At 42.9% G+C, this 21,199-nt stretch overlaps 1 protein-coding gene and 2 long non-coding RNA genes across 3 annotated transcripts in view; 2 read left to right on the forward strand and 1 right to left on the reverse strand.

Annotated features, from left to right (window-relative positions):
• LOC146007002 (uncharacterized) overlaps positions 1–21,199 on the reverse strand; it is a 201,506-nt gene that overhangs the window by 40,984 nt on the left and 139,323 nt on the right. The window lies entirely within an intron of this gene.
• On the forward strand, positions 9,252–11,394 carry LOC146007752 (uncharacterized). Its single transcript, XR_014444398.1, has 3 exons — positions 9,252–9,592; positions 10,806–10,963; positions 11,147–11,394. It is a non-coding gene; the product is annotated as an uncharacterized LOC146007752 (long non-coding RNA).
• Positions 11,398–13,747, forward strand: LOC146007392 (uncharacterized). Its single transcript, XM_083145742.1, has 4 exons — positions 11,398–12,061; positions 12,444–12,698; positions 12,849–12,971; positions 13,065–13,747. The coding sequence occupies exons 1-4, from the start codon at positions 11,599–11,601 to the stop codon at positions 13,745–13,747; spliced, it is 1,524 nt and encodes a 507-aa protein (XP_083001868.1). The 5' UTR covers positions 11,398–11,598.

The raw sequence follows: 21,199 nt of genomic DNA on the forward strand, positions 1-21,199 counted from the left end.
ACAAGTCCACCAAACCCTGCCTTGCGAATGTCACTATCCCTGCACTTCGACCTAGACACATGTCGACCTAAATGCATGTTCACCTAATGGTGTTGAGCTAATGACTGTCTAACAACTTGCTGGTGACCAACTTATCCTGGCCGCCACCCATTCGCAGCCTGTGTTCGCACGCACTGGCTGCAAATGGATGTTTGACACAAACATCCATTGGCAGCCTGCGGGCAGGGCCGGCATTACCCACTCAGCAGAGCGTGCAAAGCAGGGAGGTGCCAGGCTGGATAGGCGATCTCACCGCTCTGCTGACTCTGCTGAGGTCCACAGTGATGTGTGGTGCTGTTGGCTGCCGCTTCGCCTGTCACAGTGTATGAAAGGCAGCAGCGCTGGCAGCAGAGGGGCTACAAGAGCAGCGCTGCAGCACAAGAATGTTGTGCGCTCAGATGAAACACCACACATCACATCCTCCGCTTCATGCAGCGCAGGCCCGTATAGTGCCTTCTCTCCATCTGTGCTCCTGGCGGGACTTGCTGCAATGCTGCTGCAATATCCTAGGCCCCCCCCCGCTACCATCGTATCAAGGCCGTCCCTGGGATGTGATACGGTCATTGAGTCACCAGCAAGTTGTTAGACAGTCATTAGGTTGACACCATTAGGTCGACATGCATTTAGGCTGACATGTGTCTAGGTCGACATTCAGGAAGGTCGACATGAGTCTAGGACGACATGGGTTAGGTTGACAAGCTCCTTAGGTCGACATGGGTTAGGTCAACAGTCAAGAGGTCGACATGGAGTTTTCCACTGTTTTTGAGCCGACATGTGCCCTACCATCCCCTAGGGCATGGTAGGGGAATAAAATAGCTTTGAGCCGAGGAGAACGCGGTGCACTTTAACCTGTGTCCCTGTTGACTGTGTCAACATTCAGGTAAAAAAAACCAATGAAAAACCCCATGTTGACCTTTTGACTGTCGACCTAACCCATGTCAACCTAGACTCAGGTAGACCTCCCTGCACTTTGACCTAGACACATGTCGACCTAAATGCATATTGACCTAATGGTGTTGAACTAATGACTGTCTAACAACTTGCTGGTGACCAACTGATACACACCCCCTGGGACTCCCGGCCTCCTCCTCCAATGTTGCTTCCTCCTGCTTGCTCTGGTGCTGCCTCCTCCTCAGTGACACCTCCCCCAAGCCGGCCTGAGAACTCCGAGTCCACAAGGCAGGGGTGCAGAATATAGCCAAATTGTGACCCAGCTACAGGCAAGTTGGAAGGTGAGGGGTTATAGTACAGTTAATTAATATAAGGGGTGAAAGTTATAGAGAGGGTTTCATCATGGGGTGAAGGGTTTATTGCTTTTATGGGCGTTAATGGTTTTGTTATAGTGAGGGAGGTAATGGTTGGTTATGTTAAGAGGAATACATACAGATGACCAATGGTGGGGATTGTCATCTGTATGTTTGTAGTTTCCAGGGAGGTGCTGGACGGGTGTGGTATAATTACCCGACAGTCGGGATTCCGACAGTCATTAGTCAGACGTAGGAATCCCGACTGCACAGCATGGGGAGCGCAATGAAGCCCCTTGTGGGTTTGCTGCGCTCGCCACGCTGCGGGCACGGTGGTGAGCTGAGCTCACCACCTATTTTATTCTCCCTCTATGGGGTTCGTGGACCCCCACGAGGGAGCAGTCGGGATTCCGACGTCGGAGTAATGACTGTCGAAATCCCGACTGTCGGGGAGCTGTCTGGCACCCATGCTGGACACCCTAGCACCGGCCCTGCCTGCGGGGGAACACCCACATAATTTGGTGGCACCCACGTCACCAGGCAATTTCCATTAGAATGCCCAACATTTTCATGGGAAAGCCCATCATTGCGCCGTTCGTAAATTTACCCCACAGTTTGTGTTCTGTTCACTTTTAACTTATATACTGTACTTGCAAGGATTTAGTGAAAAAAGTTTACTTATATTACTCATTGATACCACTTTCACACTGCACTTGTTAAACGGTATATTGCCGTTTTTTTCCCATTTCAAAACGTTTAATGCTGCAGTGGGAAAGCACCAGAGTTGATTTACCGTTAAAGATAACCGGTATTTCAAAACGTTTAAAAAGCAGAGTCCTACATGTTTCAGACCCGTTTTTAATGCAGTGAGAATGGCTCTGAAACGGTGTTTAGTAAAATCAACAGATTACAGACCTGTGATAGGCTGTCCCCTGCATTCTGCCTTGAAACGTGTTCAGGGGAATAAACGGATTGACTTATGTGAATGGTACTTAAACGGTATTTAAAACGGTAATCTACTGCAATGTGAAGGCTCAGACCCGTTTTAAATACCGTTTAAAAATACAGTTTTTTAAAAACGTTTTGGCAGTGTGAAAGCGGTATTACTCATATCAATTGTTGGTAATAATGCAATCAGTGAATTGTTGTTTTCAATTTACAATTAAGTAGAGTTCACATGATGGGCAATACTTTAACAATCAAATAGAGCTGGACAGTAGTTTCTACATACATTATTGGTATCATTAATCTTCCCAGTATCCATGCATCATTAATTGCAGACTAATCTATTATAATCCCATACTTATGCAGTATCCAATATTTTTCCATTAGTATTGGTTAACTCTGTCACAGAAACATAACATAAAGTACATACAGGTATCAAAAATTGACTGCACTAAGTCCATTATACAGTATGCACATAAACATATATTTTGTAAGGCAAAATGTAACAAGACCTCCTGTTCTACACAATTAGGAACTGCTATATATGCAGTCTCAATCCATCATGATCCTGAACATTAGTATTCACACAATAGCCCTGCAGCATGACTGCAGCATGTGGGATTTGTCTGTGCTACAGTATAACACTAAAGGGGTGTACACACGGGTCAGGGCTGGATTAGGGGGGGGGGGTGGCTCAGGGGGTCAGTGCCCCTGGGCCCCCCTCTATCTAGGGACCCCTGTGGTCAGCATGTATATTTTTTTATGGTGATTAATGGTGCTGAGCATCAGGAGCCAAGGCACACTGACTGCACACATAAACATTTTGCGGGTGTGGCCTAATCGCGGAAGATGGCCACACCACCCACAATTAGGCCACACCCCCAAAATTTTACTGGGGCCCGGCATACCTCTCGGCGGCCCTGCAAGTGTTCAGTGTATTACTTGCAGTTGACCTACTGTATAAGACTTTGCACAAGAAGTTAGGGTACTTATGTAGTATCTGGGCGTCCGATTTAGAAATCGGATCGCATCGCATCGCATTGCATGCGACCAAATCGTATGCGATGCGATGGTCAAGATTTTTTCATAGGATTCAATGTTAAAATGGTCTGAGTCCATTTTAACATAGAATTCAATGGGAAAAAGGGGTCCTTTTCCTTTCCCCACTATCCAAGTGGGCATGTAGTTGGATATAAACCTGTGGCGAGCGTAGCGAGCCACCGAGCCCGAAGCGTGGCGAGCGTAGTGAGCCCCGCGAGGGGACACAGAATACTTTTTAAGAAATATGCGTTCGCTCGCCACGCTTCGGGCTCGGTGGCTCGCTGCGCACGCCACGCTATATAAAATCAACTCTATGTACACTTAGATAGTGGGAAAATGAACAGGACCTTCTTAACATTGAATCCTATGCAAAATCGCATCGAATCGCATCGCATCGCATCTGATTGTATGCCTTAAGGTAAGGCATACAATCACAAAATCGGCAGCCCAGATACTACATAAGTACCGAAGTTAGAAGCTGAGAAGCTTGTGCTGAGCTCGGATTGATGGAGCTCATTCACATGCTTCTCAGGGCCATGGAAGACCGCAGCAGCAGCGGCTTCAACGTGGGAGGGTTTTTAATCAGATGCAGCGCTGAGCCTGTGTGGTCTCCTAGAGAGTAATGTACAGAGGGACAAAAGGTCGACACATGAAAAAGTTGACAGGCATTAGGTCAATATGGTCAAAAGGTTGGCACAAGCAATAAGTCAACGTGAAAAAATGTCGACATGAAAAAGATCGACATGAGTTTTTCGGGAAAAAAAGATTTTTGTTTGTTTTTTTGAGAAAATTTGGTTTATTTAATTTTGGGTGCATATCAGAATAAACAATTCTGGAACAACATGAAGATAGAATATGCAAAATATGGTGTATAGAGATAAGCAATAAAAAATTGGAGCACAAACTATTATTATTTATGTACTTTAATCAGACTTGTTGGCAAGGCTGCAATTTATGTTAATGGCCAAAACCATGTGCACTGCACATGGGGCAAATGTAACATGTGCAGAGAGAGTTAGATTTGGGTGAGCTGTGTTCAAGATGAAATCTAAATTGCAGTGTAAGAATAAAGCAGCCAGTATTTACCCTGCACAGAAACCAAATAAATTCTCCAAATCTAACTCTCTCTGCACATGTTACATCCGCCTCACCTGCAGCCCAGCATGCTTTTTTCCATCTGCAAAAATTGTAGCCTTGCTAAAAGGTCTGAACCAGATCCTGACACCCTGACTTCCATGACTTCTGGGAGATAGGAGGGAACTGGCATTCTAGCAGCAGTTCTTCTCCTCAGCTCATTTCACAGATCTCGGCCCTGCCCATTATCTCCCCCACTCCTCAGCCATGCACATGGGACTCTCACCACCAGATAAGCTTCCCTGTGCAATGTAACCAGGGACTCATTCACTAACTCAGCTCCTGTGCACCCTGCAGACACTCAGTGGCACATAGTAATAGGCAGCTGGCTAGCGACCGGCACGGACTTCCCAGCAGCTGTCAATCAGCAAAGCTTGTGCTACCAACCGGTACCTAACCAGACCACGGTCACCTAATGTATCCCCTCTAAAGGCTTAGTGCACCAGAGAGAACCCACTATCATGTATGTAATATATTTGCTGGAAAGATTTTATATTCATTTGTCTGAAAATTAAGTGTAGAAATAATCACTGCAGAGAGAAGACATCGGAAACATGAGTGGCGCTGTCACCAATAATGCACTTTTATCAAGCTGAGAGGCGGAAGCCTATCGCTTGTGAGCAATGTTCCCTTTAATTTTACAAAGGCTGTGTGCGGCAAAAGATTTTGGCTGTGCAACTTTGGAAGGAAATTAAAAAATTTTGCGTTAACTTTACTTCAAAATGATATTAAACATTTAAACATTCAAAACACAGCACACAATGTAGTTAATGGGTGTGTGCTCTGTTGTAATGTCTGTGCGCACACGCTCGTCGAGTTGTGTGCGCACGCACGCGCACACAGCTTAGAGGGAACACTGCTTGTGAGGCTATTTGGTACTACTGGGAGTGTCTGCTGTGTCTCCCCTCCTCATAGCCCTTTTCCTTTTTGTGCCTCTTTTTGTGCCTCTCATCACACATGTTTCCCTGCACTCCTTTATGGCTGTTGTCCTCATGGTGTCTTATTCTTCATGTGCCTCTTCTGCACTGCCCTACAGCTGGCACCCAACCTCATGGTCCCAGTCTCCCCTCCTCATTGTCCTACTGTATGTCTCCCTGCATGTCTGGCGGCTCTCTCATGGAAACTAAAGACCAAAACCAGAATGCCAGTCTGTAGTGTGGAATTCCGTTCCCAGACAAACAGTGAATGAGCGTGAGCCACTGTTCAATAAATATAATAAACAATTTGGTAATTATTTAAAGCAAACTTTTTTTTTTGTTCCTGTGGGAGCCAACATATGGTTTTTTTTCATGTGAAGTCTTAAATTTTTTTTTCCATATAGAGCAAACCTGTTTTTTTTTATACTGGTATAAATGTGGTGTGTGTGTGTGTGTGTGTGTGTGTGTGTGTGTGTGTGTTTTTTATGCCAGTGTGTGTGTGTTTTTTATGCCAAGCCTGTGTTTTATTGTTTTCCGGTTGAGGCCTACTCTATTTGTTTGTTTTTGTCATATTGCCAATTCAAAATGTTCAATGCCTACACTTCACATTTCCCCTTCTACCACTGCATATACATATAAGTAAAATACTACTTCAAAACAACGCACATTTATTGAAGAGTGTAGAGCAACTAGACTGATTGGCTTTAGATTTATTGTGATCCAGCAAAGGATTGTTTCTACTGTAAATGAGTAAGAAATTTATTTTTATTTTTGTGATTATACTACAGTATACTTGTTCCCAGCTCATCAAAATGATGGAATAACATAAAAGTAATGTCAGAGCCAGCGTCTGTGTGAGCCAGCGTCTGTGTGCAGTTGAATGGAACAACACTTGAATTGCTCCATAGGGCACCATCTAGTGGCCAGCAATGCACAAAAAATGTATTCCCCCCATAGATGCATTAGTATTTCATTCTATAGGATTATACTTATTTGCTTATGGTTAGGAAATGCTAGGGCCTGTAACAAGAGAATGTGGATGTGCATAGAGAAAAAGAAAAGTAATACAAATTCCAAAGGAAACTCAAAGAATGAGATCTTGTATTGTATATCAGATTATAAATATAGTGAATAATTGATAATTGTTCAACTGGAAATAGTACAAGAGAGGGGAATTAAGTTTAAAGGCCTGGGATTTAACTGTTGTTTGTAGGACTTGAAGATACTGATTAACAGTCATATGATTTATAGACATAGCTTATTATCCATTATATTAAACATCTCAAAATATTGCTTAGCTTTTAGTTTCTGGTTAGCAAGAGGATTTTTATTGTTAAGTACTGCAGAGTTATAAATCTTAGTACTTTCCTTACATGCGTGTATTATTATCATACATGCATTTGTCCCTTCTACAGTTCTGTCTCATAGGGGGTTATTTTGGTTCACTCTTTCTGACACATTCCTTCTTAGATGGACAAAACAATGTGCACTGCAGGTGGAACAGATGTAACATGTGCAGAGATAATTAGATTTGGGTGAGTTACTTTGTTTCTGTGCAGTGAAAATACGGACTGCTTTATTTTTACACTGCAATATAGATCTCACTTTGAAGTAAAACCCCACCCAAATCTAACTCTCTCTGCACAAGTAACATCTGCCCCACCTGCAGTGCACATGGTTTTGTCCATCTAAGAAGGAATTGGTCAGAAAGAGTGAACCAAAATAACCCCCTGAGTCAGAGTATTCCCTCACTGTCAATACCCGGTCTCTGTGCTTGTATCATTGATAGATTATCCTTGTAAATAATAAAAGCAATATTTTGCTCAATCAACTCCTAATTTATATTTGGTGGTGTATCCCTCTGATTCATAAAAGTTCAATGGTTAAAATAAAAGGTTAGTCTGTTAAGAAAAGTGGATCCTTAGCCAAGAAGTGTATTGAAGGGAGTGTGTACAGTGTGTGTTTTTTTTTCTACAAAATGTTACTATCCAACAGATACCTGCTTGAATCAGGTAATTGTTAGCCATCATATCGCTTCTGTGCCCCCCCCCCCCCCCAGCATTACCATAGACGACTCTTTATTCTAAACATAATTTTTGCAAGTGTCATTCCCTGTATTAGACATACATACATATATTTATATAAGGTGGTGTGTGTGATGGAGGGGGGCACCAATATTTATCTTGTCTCCGGGCAAGTGGGCCGAACTTACGCCACTTGTATCCAGCATCACTGACCGTTCTTACTTTACAAAGATCTACCAGGTTTATATAAAAAAAAAAAAGTACATTTTGCATAGTACATTCAGAGTTGCTCACGGTTTGGTTGCATGACATGCTTGAAGATAAATGAGGATTTCAGTCTGTATTCACAGATTGCTGCATTAATGCATTCTCACTGCTCCATACTTGCCTACATGACCCTCTCCGTGAAAGAAAATGCTCTGTTCCTGGGCTTTCCTGGTATGGTATGATTGCCATCACCTGTGGGGAGCCAGGTAACTGATAAGAAAGGTGTTTCACCACAGGTGATGGCAGTCATACATTACCAGGGAAGTCCAGGAACAGAGCATTTTCTCCCTCAGAGAGGGTCAGGTAGGCAAGTATACACTGCTCCTTTCTGCATGTAAAAGTAGGAGTCTTTACTATCAGTGCAGAGATGCAATGGCCATATGCTTGGTGTAAAAGATATTTTCTTGCAGTAAGAACATCTCTGCAGGGACACACCGCTGAATAGCCAGCAATTCTGAGTATCTGGCAGCAACACACCAATGGCACCATTAGCCTATATGTCATTGTCCAGTCGCCACCCAATTACACCCCATAAGCAGTAATTAAAGATGTGGCTGAGTTTTTTATGAGTCCGAATCACTCAAAGTTAGACCATCCGACACGGGCACAGTTGTGACCTCGGATCAGATTTGCTTTCAACAATAATTAATGGCTATTCCCTGTTCCTCCGTTTGGCTGACTCAGCATTTTGACAGAAAATCTACAAAATACAGCATAATAACAATCCCAAACTCACCTTTCCAAACATTTTGGGGTCCAAATCATGGAATTGAGGTTTTACAAATAAGGGTTTCTCTCCATTTTATCACTCTCCAATGCTATACATCTCCACCTTTGTATAAAATTGACTTTCCCCCAAACTTTACTGGTCCTGTTATAAATATAAATATTCCCCCCTCTTAAAAAAAATATTATCAAAAGCAATTACCACTCAACAGTTGTGATCATTTTATGGAAATATTTGTTAGAAACCAACAAAGGGACAAATTAAGTCATTCACACTTACTAATCTTTGATTAACATAAGGCACACTGGAAAGAGATAATTATTATTCCTCTTTGATAAATCAGATTATGTGAAGTTGGAATCATGTATTTTGCAGTTTATACTAGAAAATACAGTAGGTGTTCCAAAGTCCAAGTACTGTATGGAGGGTAACTTAGAAGTAAATCTCAGATATACATTTGTGAGAAGTTCACAAGTTTTTTTTTAAACCTTTCATAAGAAATATTTCAAACAAAAGCATTCATTACTTTGTGAGTAAGCACTTGCCAGTCAGTAGACATCTGCACTATTAAGAGTCTGGCAGTGACGCAACCTACCCAGAAGTGCTGTACTGTACATTTATTTTGCTGTTTAAACATTAGAAGGTTCATACACATGGTGAGATTTTGGCTATGTACAATTTTTACTTTGCCATTTCTTTCCTTTGAACTCCCCAGACCCATACAATATTGACTATATTTACTTGAGATTTTGACTATATTTAAGATTTGTTATTATGGCTGGTCAAAATTGGCTTGCCTGCACAGTCTATTTTTTCTTGCCATGTCTATCCCACAGGGGCGTGCCTCGACATGTATCATACACTGTGTGATTTGTGCTAACTTTCCTTCAGAATTTGACTATATAGGGCCGTATTCAATGTTGTGCGAAAATGGTTATGTTTACGATTTTTCGCACCTTTCTCTTCTTTCGGTACACTGACGCGATTACTAATTTCGATTTTTCGTGTATTCAAAGTTTCGTTTTCGTGGAACGCCTAAATGCGTAAACTAACCAATGAAGTGAAAACTGGGCGTTTCGTTTTCGCTACCCAGCCTCGCCCGTTTACTATATAAGGAAGAGTACTGCGTAGTGTACTGCGTAGTTTACCCACCATTTTGGAACACTGCGGAGCGCAGATGTGTATCGTGGCCTGTGTGCTGGAAAAGGATATCCAAACGAAGGCAGAGCACTGGAATCACTCGCGGTCTTTGAGGTACCCTTTTTTTTAAAACTGAGTGTAATGTAATTGTTTTATTTTGTTTGCAAATGTTTTTTATGATGACAAGTGTGCATGGATGAATTCCAGTTTTGGGGTGGCCGGTTTGATAGATTTGACTATTCTAAAATGCAATTTTAGAATGTATGTTTTTTTTGAACTTGTGGTTTGCTGTATTTTTGTGCAGTTTTGGGGTGTCCATGTTTTTTCCGCCAAACATTAGGGTGTGGCTTTTAACCTACTGTACACTGCTAGTAAGGTTTGTTTGGGGGCTGCAGGGCTGCTGAATGATGTCTTTGGGGTTGCATGTGCGTTGTATATATGGCATTGTCCCTGTTTTTTATCCAACCAAGATCAGGGTGTGGCTCTTAACCTACTGTACACTGCTAGTAAGGTTTGTTTGGGGGCTGCAGGGCTGCTGAATGATGTCTTTGGGGTTGCATGTGCGGTGTATATATGGCATTGTCCCTGTTTTTTATCCAACCAAGATCAGGGTGTGGCTCTTAACCTACTGTACACTGCTAGTAAGGTTTGTTTGGGGGCTGCAGGGCTGCTGAATGATGTCTTTGGGGTTGCATGTGCGTTGTATATATGGCATTGTCCCTGTTTTTTATCCAACCAAGATCAGGGTGTGGCTCTTAACCTACTGTACACTGCTAGTAAGGTTTATTTGGGGGCTGCAGGGCTGCTGAATGATGTCTTTGGGGTTGCATGTGCGGTGTATATATGGCATTGTCCCTGTTTTTTATCCAACCAAGATCAGGGTGTGGCTCTTAACCTACTGTACACTGCTAGTGAGGTTTGTTTGGGGGCTGCAGGGCTGCTGAATGATGTCTTTGGGGTTGCATGTGCGTTGTATATATGGCATTGTCCCTGTTTTTTATCCAACCAAGATCAGGGTGTGGCTCTTAACCTTCTGTACACTGCTAGTAAGGTTTGTTTGGGGGCTGCAGGGCTGCTGAATGATGTCTTTGGGGTTGCATGTGCGGTGTATATATGGCATTGTCCCTGTTTTTTATCCAACCAAGATCAGGGTGTGGCTCTTAACCTACTGTACACTGCTAGTAAGGTTTGTTTGGGGGCTGCAGGGCTGCTGAATGATGTCTTTGGGGTTGCATGTGCGTTGTATATATGGCATTGTCCCTGTTTTTTATCCAACAAACATTAGGGTGAGAAGTAGAGATTGAACATATTTCACTTTCATTCTTAGAAATGTTGAGGAACTCTCAAAGACATTTCAATGAGCAGGAAGCACATTCGGATGATTCCCTGAGGTTATCCAATGAGTCAGGGCAAGACACAGAGGAAAACAATGTGCCCGGTCCAAGCACAAAAGAATGCAACAAATTAAGGAAGTCCAAAAGAAAGGTAATGTTCTCCTCAATTTGTACCACCCCACTATTGCATTCGCATGCACTGTCCATTAAATTTATTTAATTAATTTTCATTATCTTATAGACATGTCACAATTGTTGTCCGACTTTACCTGTTATTTTACATTGATTTTATATTTATTGTTTCAATGGCTGCATGTGTACATTATTTACGCAGACTACAAGAATGAGAAGCCCTCATCTTTCTGAAAATTCGACATCTGAGGAATCGCTAGGAAGATTTGATAATGCTTGGGAGGACAGTGAAGAATTTAGATTGTGGCGATCAAAAATCTCAGCATCTCGCCGAAAGGAAAATACTTCTGCACATTCTCAAACCAAAGTAAGTTAAATACTGAATAGTTCTTGTTTTTATTTCAAAAGAATGATGCTAATATTTTGGCATTGTATTTTTTTTAATAGCAAAATGAAGAAACCCATTCCCGTAGGCATGACACAACTGTTCGACACACTAAAAGGCGTCAAGAAGATGGTCACCAACATGAAATACGTTGTACAGAACCACAAGCTCAAAGGCATACAGGCAATCGTGATAATGATGGAAATTCAGATGCAGGTGGATCACATAATTCTCCCGGAGATGGATCTGCAGAAGAAAACTGCAAAAAGATGCAGCGAGGAATCCGTTTCAATGAGTCAGAAAGCTATGCCTTAGTTGATTTAGTGGATCGTTACTACGACATGCTATTCGGGCCAAGGGCACAAACTACTGCTCCTAGACAAAAAAGAAAGATATGGAACACAATTGCTGAGAAAGTAACGTCGATTTCTGGAATACGCAGGGATGCAAAGCATTGCATGAAGAGATATAACGACTGCCGTCGGCAAACTAAAAAAAAATTAGGAATTCAACGAAGGCACGAAATGGGGACCGGTGGAGGGCCGGAACTGAAAGTAAATTGGCTTTCATGGGAGGAAGTTATAAAAAAAAGATTAAACCCAATCATGGTTACAGGCGTAGCAGGCAGAATTGACTCCAGACGTCATGGAGATTTTGTGCACGAAGAGGAGCCTTCCAGAAGGAAAAGAGGATCTGTAATGAAAGACAGAAACAATAAAAGAAGGCAATTAGGTAAATACAATTTTATTTTACACTTCAACTTTCACGTATGACCCAAACACTCTGGTCTGAGATGAAACTTGATCAAAACTGAGGTTTGAGCCGAATTCTCCAGAATGTATGGCTGGCCATTGTGTGCTGCCACAGGCTATACTGCAGCAATGTCACCTGGAAAGCTATTCATCTGCAGGTTATTTTCGCAGATGAACAGCATTTATGATGGCGTTGCACAGTGCTCGGCTATGCAACGCTGTCTACACACTATACTTTGTTGATGGGTGGGGTTTTGAACTACTAGCAAAAAAAATCAGTGCTTATTGACCTGATATTTTTACATAATAATTTCATAAGTATTTCTTCTAAATGATATTGATTTTTTTAATTATATTTACAGATGATCGTGCAGTTATTGGTCAAAGCATTTGTAATGAAACAGCTGTAACAGCACTTCAAAAGAACGCCTTTACACCCAGTAGAACCCAAGAAATGCTAAGCATACCAAGTTGTTTTTTAAGTTCATCGGAGACTACTTTTCAGGGTTTTGAAGCAAGTTTACCTGAAAATCAAACATCAGCAAGAGATTTGCATCAAAGTAAATCACGAGGAAACAGTGTTGATTCAGTAGAAAATGCACCAACACAGACTGAAGGTACAATATTTATTTTTCCACAGTTGAATGTCCATGGTGTACATATATATATATATATATATATATATATATATATATATATATATATATATATATATATATATATATATATATAAAATGAAACAACTCAATTTATAATTTTATTTATAGATGACAATCCAATGAACATTGCAGGAATGTCCTCCTGTATTGATCCATGTTTTAGTCCAGATTTGATCGGAAATAATTCCAATGAGGAGAATGATGACCATCAAGCAGCTTCTACACCAATTGGTAATTAGTGTTTTGATAAATAACATTCATCTAAAAAACTCTTAAATTACTTATTAAACCATATAACTGTAATTTGTTTAACTTTATTCACAGCAAGACAGCCAAGGGTGCAAGTAACAACTGGCAAAGAGATTCCAGATGCAGAATATCAGCACATCCTTGCTCTCTCTGATCAAATGCAGGATCGACACAAATCATTCCACACTCTTTTACAGCAAAGTATGGCTAGCCTGGAAACTTCATTCACAGAATTAATTACCACAGTGCAAGAGAATGAAGTTAACCGTCAAAAAGACAACAAAGCATCTCAGGATATTATGATAATCATGGCGACTGCGCTTAACAAATTAGTAGAAAACACATCATGTCAAGCAAGTAGTCTAATGCTAATTTCAGAGGCAAATCAACATTCTGCAACATATTTGAATGTGATGGCAGAATGCCATCGCCAGACAGCATCAAGTTCGGTATTGATTGCCACATCTTTAAAATTGATTGTTGAGAACATGGCCAATAAAGCTCAACGTAGATCGGATTCACACCATGCTCAAACAAGTCATCAACAGTTAGAACGAAAGACCACTGCTCTTACAGCAAGTTCAGCAACCTATTCATATTCCCAAATGTATACGGGGTTTCCAGGAATGTTGCCACCGGGCCGTTATCCTCCAACAGCAACAGTATCTGTGCAACCAATACAATCACCTTCCACGACTGAGAAGCTGGCTTCAAAGATCGCTGAAAATGAAGCGGAGTGTATTACACCACCAGAATAGGGTAACATTTTTTTCCATCTATTTTTTGGCAAAATAACCTTTTGAACACTTCCCATTCCATCACGGCAGTGCCCTTTGTGTGAGTTCTTACCCACATCCCATAATGGAATGTAGGTGAGAAGAAGTACAGGGTACTGCCATGTTGGGATGTGTTAATGGCCTTCTCACCTGTATCTGCTTGTACCCACACTTCCCATTCCATCACGGCAGTGCCCTTTGTGCGAGTTCTCACCCACATCCCATAATGGAATGTAGGTGAGAAGAAGTACCGGGTACTGCCATGTTGGGATGTGTTAAAGGCCTTTTCACCTGTATCTGCTTGTACCCACACTTCCCATTCCATCACGGCAGTGCCCTTTGTGCGAGTTCTCACCCACATCCCATAATGGAATGTAGGTGAGAAGAAGTACCGGGTACTGCCATGTTGGGATGTGTTAATGGCCTTCTCACCTGTATCTGCTTGTACCCACACTTCCCATTCCATCACGGCAGTGCCCTTTGTGTGAGTTCTCACCCACATCCCATAATGGAATGTAGGTGAGAAGAAGTACAGGGTACTGCCATGTTGGGATGTGTTAAAGGCCTTTTCACCTGTATCTGCTTGTACCCACACTTCCCATTCCATCACGGCAGTGCCCTTTGTGTGAGTTCTCACCCACATCCCATAATGGAATGTAGGTGAGAAGAAGTACAGGGTACTGCCATGTTGGGATGTGTTAATGGCCTTTTCACCTGTATCTGCTTGTACCCACACTTCCCATTCCATCACGGCAGTGCCCTTTGTGTGAGTTCTCACCCACATCCCATAATGGAATGTAGGTGAGAAGAAGTACAGGGTACTGCCATGTTGGGATGTGTTAAAGGCCTTTTCACCTGTATCTGCTTGTACCCACACTTCCCATTCCATCACGGCAGTGCCCTTTGTGTGAGTTCTCACCCACATCCCATAATGGAATGTAGGTGAGAAGAAGTACAGGGTACTGCCATGTTGGGATGTGTTAATGGCCTTTTCACCTGTATCTGCTTGTACCCACACTTCCCATTCCATCACGGCAGTGCCCTTTGTGTGAGTTCTCACCCACATCCCATAATGGAATGTAGGTGAGAAGAAGTACAGGGTACTGCCATGTTGGGATGTGTTAATGGCCTTTTCACCTGTATCTGCTTGTACCCACACTTCCCATTCCATCACGGCAGTGCCCTTTGTGTGAGTTCTCACCCACATCCCATAATGGAATGTAGGTGAGAAGAAGTACAGGGTACTGCCATGTTGGGATGTGTTAAAGGCCTTTTCACCTGTATCTGCTTGTACCCACTTTTTACCCACACAACAGCAATTTGTTTAACTCTTTATCAATATCATTTCAGATGTCCATTTGAGGAATTGTGAAGAAAACAAGTATTTCTTTCAAAGTTTAACCAGTTTTAATTTTATTTTTTCTGGAACAAATTGGTTTTAAAATCTCTTTGACTTTTTCAAAATTTGGGTTCGATGGTCCACTTTGAACTGCAGTACAATGTTGAGGTTCATTTCAATATTCTGAAGACAACACCCTTTAAAGACAGAAGAAGTTCGCAAATGTTAAAATGTTTAACGAAAGAACAGCATTTATAACATAAAAATAATCATAATAATGTTAAAATGTCTGTCAACAATCAGAAATATGAGTACGCTTGAAAAGTTTAATGTCTGGCCGCAATAGTAATGTGCATGTGATATCGCTTATAGGTGATTCCTCGGTTTAGAGTGACAGAATAAAAAAATGCTTGTTCAGCATCATCAGTTACTCCGGATGACCAACTTGCAATATTGGAAATGTCTTAACGGCCACCAGCGTACAAGTTTTTTTTTGTAATAAAAAAAAAATCAGGAACTATGGTTTGGTTTTGGTCAGATGTGCGAAAAGAACGATTGCTACATTTGCTATGAGTGTTGGTGAATGACAGAATATACTTGGAGCAGATAAGATGGATAAATAATAATACAGATGTTTAGGTGGTACAGGAAAATTAGTGTGCAGTGTAACTAGGTTATCCTTAATTATGCCCCCAGCATGCGCAATGCTTTAACCAGTGCATAATAAAATGCAAAGGTCGCCACAAGATCACATGTCTGCAGATGTGTATTTGTAAATATTTTACTACCTACACAGGTAAATATCAGATACCCATACTTTAATTGGGCAGGTGGCAACAACAGAGAAAGGGGATATCTAGGGGAGTGTGGGTTTGTGGACATTTCCAGATTACCTTGCCTGGAACTAGAGGTTACAAATCTAATTTAAATAACAGCAGCCTACATTTTCAGAATATATTCCTGGCCACCCCTTTGGACAAAGTTTAATTTCAAGAATAAAATAAAATATAGATAAATGAATCACGTTTTGCCTAAATGTCATCCGTAAATCAAGTTATATGGTAAGTAGGAAGATTAACCTCTGTTTCCTAACATATTTTATGAACGGAAGCGCACACACTTTACAGGGGGGCAGGGGTTCAGATTAGCATACTCACCAATTTCATCAGCAGAGGTGCAGACATCCCAGAGTCCAGAGATCCAGCCGTAAAGGTGAGCAGGCAGAAGGGTCATAACTGAGCAGGTCCAGCAGCCACACAGCACAACCTGCAGGGGAAACAGACGGAGGGCACAGGTTATTGACTGTTTGGATGGGTAGGAGTCTTGACACCGGAATCCCCTGCGCACAGAGCGCACACACTTTACAGGGGGGCAGGGGTTCAGATTAGCATACTCACCAAATTCATCAGCAGAGGAGCAGACATCCCAGAGTCCAGAGATCCATCCGTAAAGGTGAGCAGGCAGAAGGGTCATAACTGAGCAGGTCCAGCAGCCACACAGCACAACCTGCAGGGGAAACAGACGGGGGGCACAGGTTATTGACTGTTTGGATGGGTATGAGTCTTGACACCGGAATCCCCTGCGCACAGAGCGCACACACTTTACAGGGGGGCAGGGGTTCAGATTAGCATACTCACCAATTTCATCAGCAGAGGTGCAGACATCCCAGAGTCCAGAGATCCATCCGTAAAGGTGAGCAGGCAGAAGGGTCATAACTGAGCAGGTCCAGCAGCCACACAGCACAACCTGCAGGGGAAACAGACGGGGGGCACAGGTTATTGACTGTTTGGATGGGTATGAGTCTTGACACCGGAATCCCCTGCGCACAGAGCGCACACACTTTACAGGGGGGCAGGGGTTCAGATTAGCATACTCACCAATTTCATCAGCAGAGGTGCAGACATCCCAGAGTCCAGAGATCCATCCGTAAAGGTGAGCAGGCAGAAGGGTCATAACTGAGCAGGTCCAGCAGCCACACAGCACAACCTGCAGGGGAAACAGACGGAGGGCACAGGTTATTGACTGTTTGGATGGGTAGGAGTCTTGACACCGGAATCCCCTGCGCACAGAGCGCACACACTTTACAGGGGGGCAGGGGTTCAGATTAGCATACTCACCAAATTCATCAGCAGAGGAGCAGACATCCCAGAGTCCAGAGATCCATCCGTAAAGGTGAGCAGGCAGAAGGGTCATAACTGAGCAGGTCCAGCAGCCACACAGCACAACCTGCAGGGGAAACAGACGGGGGGCACAGGTTATTGACTGTTTGGATGGGTATGAGTCTTGACACCGGAATCCCCTGCGCACAGAGCGCACACACTTTACAGGGGGGCAGGGGTTCAGATTAGCATACTCACCAATTTCATCAGCAGAGGTGCAGACATCCCAGAGTCCAGAGATCCATCCGTAAAGGTGAGCAGGCAGAAGGGTCATAACTGAGCAGGTCCAGCAGCCACACAGCACAACCTGCAGGGGAAACAGACGGGGGGCACAGGTTATTGACTGTTTGGATGGGTAGGAGTCTTGACACTGGAATCCCCTGCGCACAGAGCGCACACACTTTACAGGGGGGCAGGGGTTCAGATTAGCATACTCACCAAATTCATCAGCAGAGGAGCAGACATCCCAGAGTCCAGAGATCCATCCGTAAAGGTGAGCAGGCAGAAGGGTCATAACTGAGCAGGTCCAGCAGCCACACAGCACAACCTGCAGGGGAAACAGACGGGGGGCACAGGTTATTGACTGTTTGGATGGGTATGAGTCTTGACACCGGAATCCCCTGCGCACAGAGCGCACACACTTTACAGGGGGGCAGGGGTTCAGATTAGCATACTCACCAATTTCATCAGCAGAGGTGCAGACATCCCAGAGTCCAGAGATCCATCCGTAAAGGTGAGCAGGCAGAAGGGTCATAACTGAGCAGGTCCAGCAGCCACACAGCACAACCTGCAGGGGAAACAGACGGGGGGCACAGGTTATTGACTGTTTGGATGGGTATGAGTCTTGACACCGGAATCCCCTGCGCACAGAGCGCACACACTTTACAGGGGGGCAGGGGTTCAGATTAGCATACTCACCAATTTCATCAGCAGAGGAGCAGACATCCCAGAGTCCAGAGATCCATCCGTAAAGGTGAGCAGGCAGAAGGGTCATAACTGAGCAGGTCCAGCAGCCACACAGCACAACCTGCAGGGGAAACAGACGGGGGGCACAGGTTATTGACTGTTTGGATGGGTATGAGTCTTGACACCGGAATCCCCTGCGCACAGAGCGCACACACTTTACAGGGGGGCAGGGGTTCAGATTAGCATACTCACCAATTTCATCAGCAGAGGAGCAGACATCCCAGAGTCCAGAGATCCATCCGTAAAGGTGAGCAGGCAGAAGGGTCATAACTGAGCAGGTCCAGCAGCCACACAGCACAACCTGCAGGGGAAACAGACGGGGGGCACAGGTTATTGACTGTTTGGATGGGTATGAGTCTTGACACCGGAATCCCCTACACAGTTTTGTAATATGGCTAACTCACCAGATTATACGGAGATAAGATCACTCATCCAAGGTAACCAGGCTTCCACAGAAACATCCTTAAAAGCAGACAATAGAAAGGGATAACCACCAACAACCTGTATGAAAAGTATGTGAAAATGTAAAACAGGACATATGAATTTTCAATCTACAAAAATGTAAATAGATCACATCTCACCTGCATATGAACAATCTTTTGAAATTTATTATCACTTTAGAGCACTTTTAAATACAACTTCCAACCACGAAACAGTAATAACAGCAACTGGTCAAACAAACTCAATGAACTTTAATGAACTCCATCAAGAACGAACTCTATAAAATAAAAGGTAAATAACATTTATGTAGATAAATGATATATATATATATATATATATATATATATATACTGGTAGGAGGATCCGCACACAGGTAAGTCACAGGACAACAGGGGGTGCTCCACTTTAAGGGAATCGGAATCCCAAATATACTTTTGTTTGTTGGAAGCAGGCACTCACCAAAAACAAATTCAGAGCAAGTTGAAGTAGATGGTTTAATCAATCATCATGTATGTCGACGTTTCGATCCGCCACAGGGATCTTTGTCAAGACAAGATGTGTCACAAACGAGACAGGCAGCACCAGGGAGTGTACATGTATGGTGTCAGTGGTCGGCTTTTATGGGATCACTAGGCTTAATAGGGATACACCCACTTCCTGTTAAACAAAAAGCAGGAAGTAGGCTATAAAGTACCATAAGCATTAGTCTAAAGGACTCAATTACATAACATAAAGGAAGCCCTGTTGGCGATTAGCATCTATCAGGAGTTTCTCATATGTGGCTGGCGTATAAAATGGTCAATTTAGAGGAAAAGACGCAAACAAACGAGACAGGAAGCGGCATGCGTTCCACCGCCGTGGAACGCATGAACTTCCGGGTATACGGCTGAGACGAAACAGCCGGATGTTGCTAAGTGAGTAATAACTACAACCAGGAAGTAGCGTGCGCTCCACCAAGATGGAACGCACGCAAACCCGGAAGAGGGGAACAAATAAGCTTTTATCAATGTTAGCGCATAAATGAAACATTGCCTGATAATAAAATTTATATCAAAACGCGCTACTTATCACTCCTGATACCTAGCCAATCAACCAAGTTAAATTGATAGTTAAATAATGGATGTGATCGCTAATCAGTTATAATTAATGCATTAAGTGACCATAAACAAACCGACCATAACACACTACCCGATACATCACATCACATGATATCTAAGCAACTTCAAAAATATGCATATAAAAACATGAAAAAACTGACAGACTAATAAAAAGAGAGTCTGCACATTAGAAAAATGACGACAAAAAAATGAAAAAATAAATGAAAAAAGTAAATGAAAAAAGTATCAGCACTGTCTAGAAAAATAGAAAAGATTTTTTACAGGAAAATATTGTAAGAAATGTATTCATTAAGGCCCCTCGGGGCTACTGTCCCCAGATCATAAATCCACCGAGCCTCACGCTGGTGCAATTTCTTTGCTCGGTCACCACCACGCAATGGAGGTGGTATGTAGTCGATGAGCATACATCGTAGGCTGGCCACCGAGTGTCCATGTGATAAGAAATGTTTTGCCACCGGTTTATCCGATTTTTTCGTCTCCAGGGCCTGGCGAATGGACAAACGATGATTCGCCATACGTTCCCTGAAGCACCTTGTGGTTAATCCCACGTAATATAGTCCACATGGACAGATAAGAATATATATGACGAAGGATGCGGTGCACGACAGCCTATGCCGTATCTTTATTTTCTTCCCAGTATGGGGATGCGGGAATGTTTGTCCAATCAGCATCGATCGGCAAGTGGTGCAATCCGCACAACGAACACACCCGAGGCGTTGTGTTGATAACCAAGTGGCTGTACCGGTGATCGGCTGTACTTGTGGCCTCATAAGCATCTGCTTCAGGTTTGGTCCACGCCGAAATGACTGCATAGGCGGTATTTTACTTATATGGCCCATTCGTGTATCTGTGGCCACAATCGGCCAGTATTTCTTAATGGCTTTACCCATGTCGTCTGATGCTGTATTGAATGTGGACGCAAAGATCATGCGATCCTGACCAGATCTTTTTGGAGGATTCAACTGCTCTTTATGGTGCCTGTTGCGTGCTTTATAAAGGCATCTGTTGATGGTTGTCTGTTGGTAACCTCTTTCGAGGAACCGCGAGCACATCTCCTCAATTTGTACCTGTGCCGTTAAGTCAGACGAATTGTTCCGAAGAACACGTATGAATTGGGAAATAGGGAGACTTTCCTTCAGGGGACACGGATGGTGGCTTGTTGCGTATAGCAGGGAGTTACGATCTGTATCCTTACAATATAATGTAAATCCGATCTGTCCATCTTTCTTAAACAAAGTAACATCCAAGAAATTAATCTCGGTAACAGAGATGTTAAATGTAAAACGGATGGTGGTGTCCAGCATATTCAGGTGATCTATCATCTCAGTGAACTCCTTCTCGGTGCCCACCCAAATCAAAAAAATGTCGTCAATAAATCTTTTAAAACTCAAAATCTTTTTAGAAAATAAAG

This window comes from Crinia signifera, chromosome 6 (genome assembly GCF_055691185.1).
Source record: "Crinia signifera chromosome 6, ASM5569118v1, whole genome shotgun sequence".
Lineage (NCBI taxonomy): Eukaryota > Metazoa > Chordata > Amphibia > Anura > Myobatrachidae > Crinia > Crinia signifera.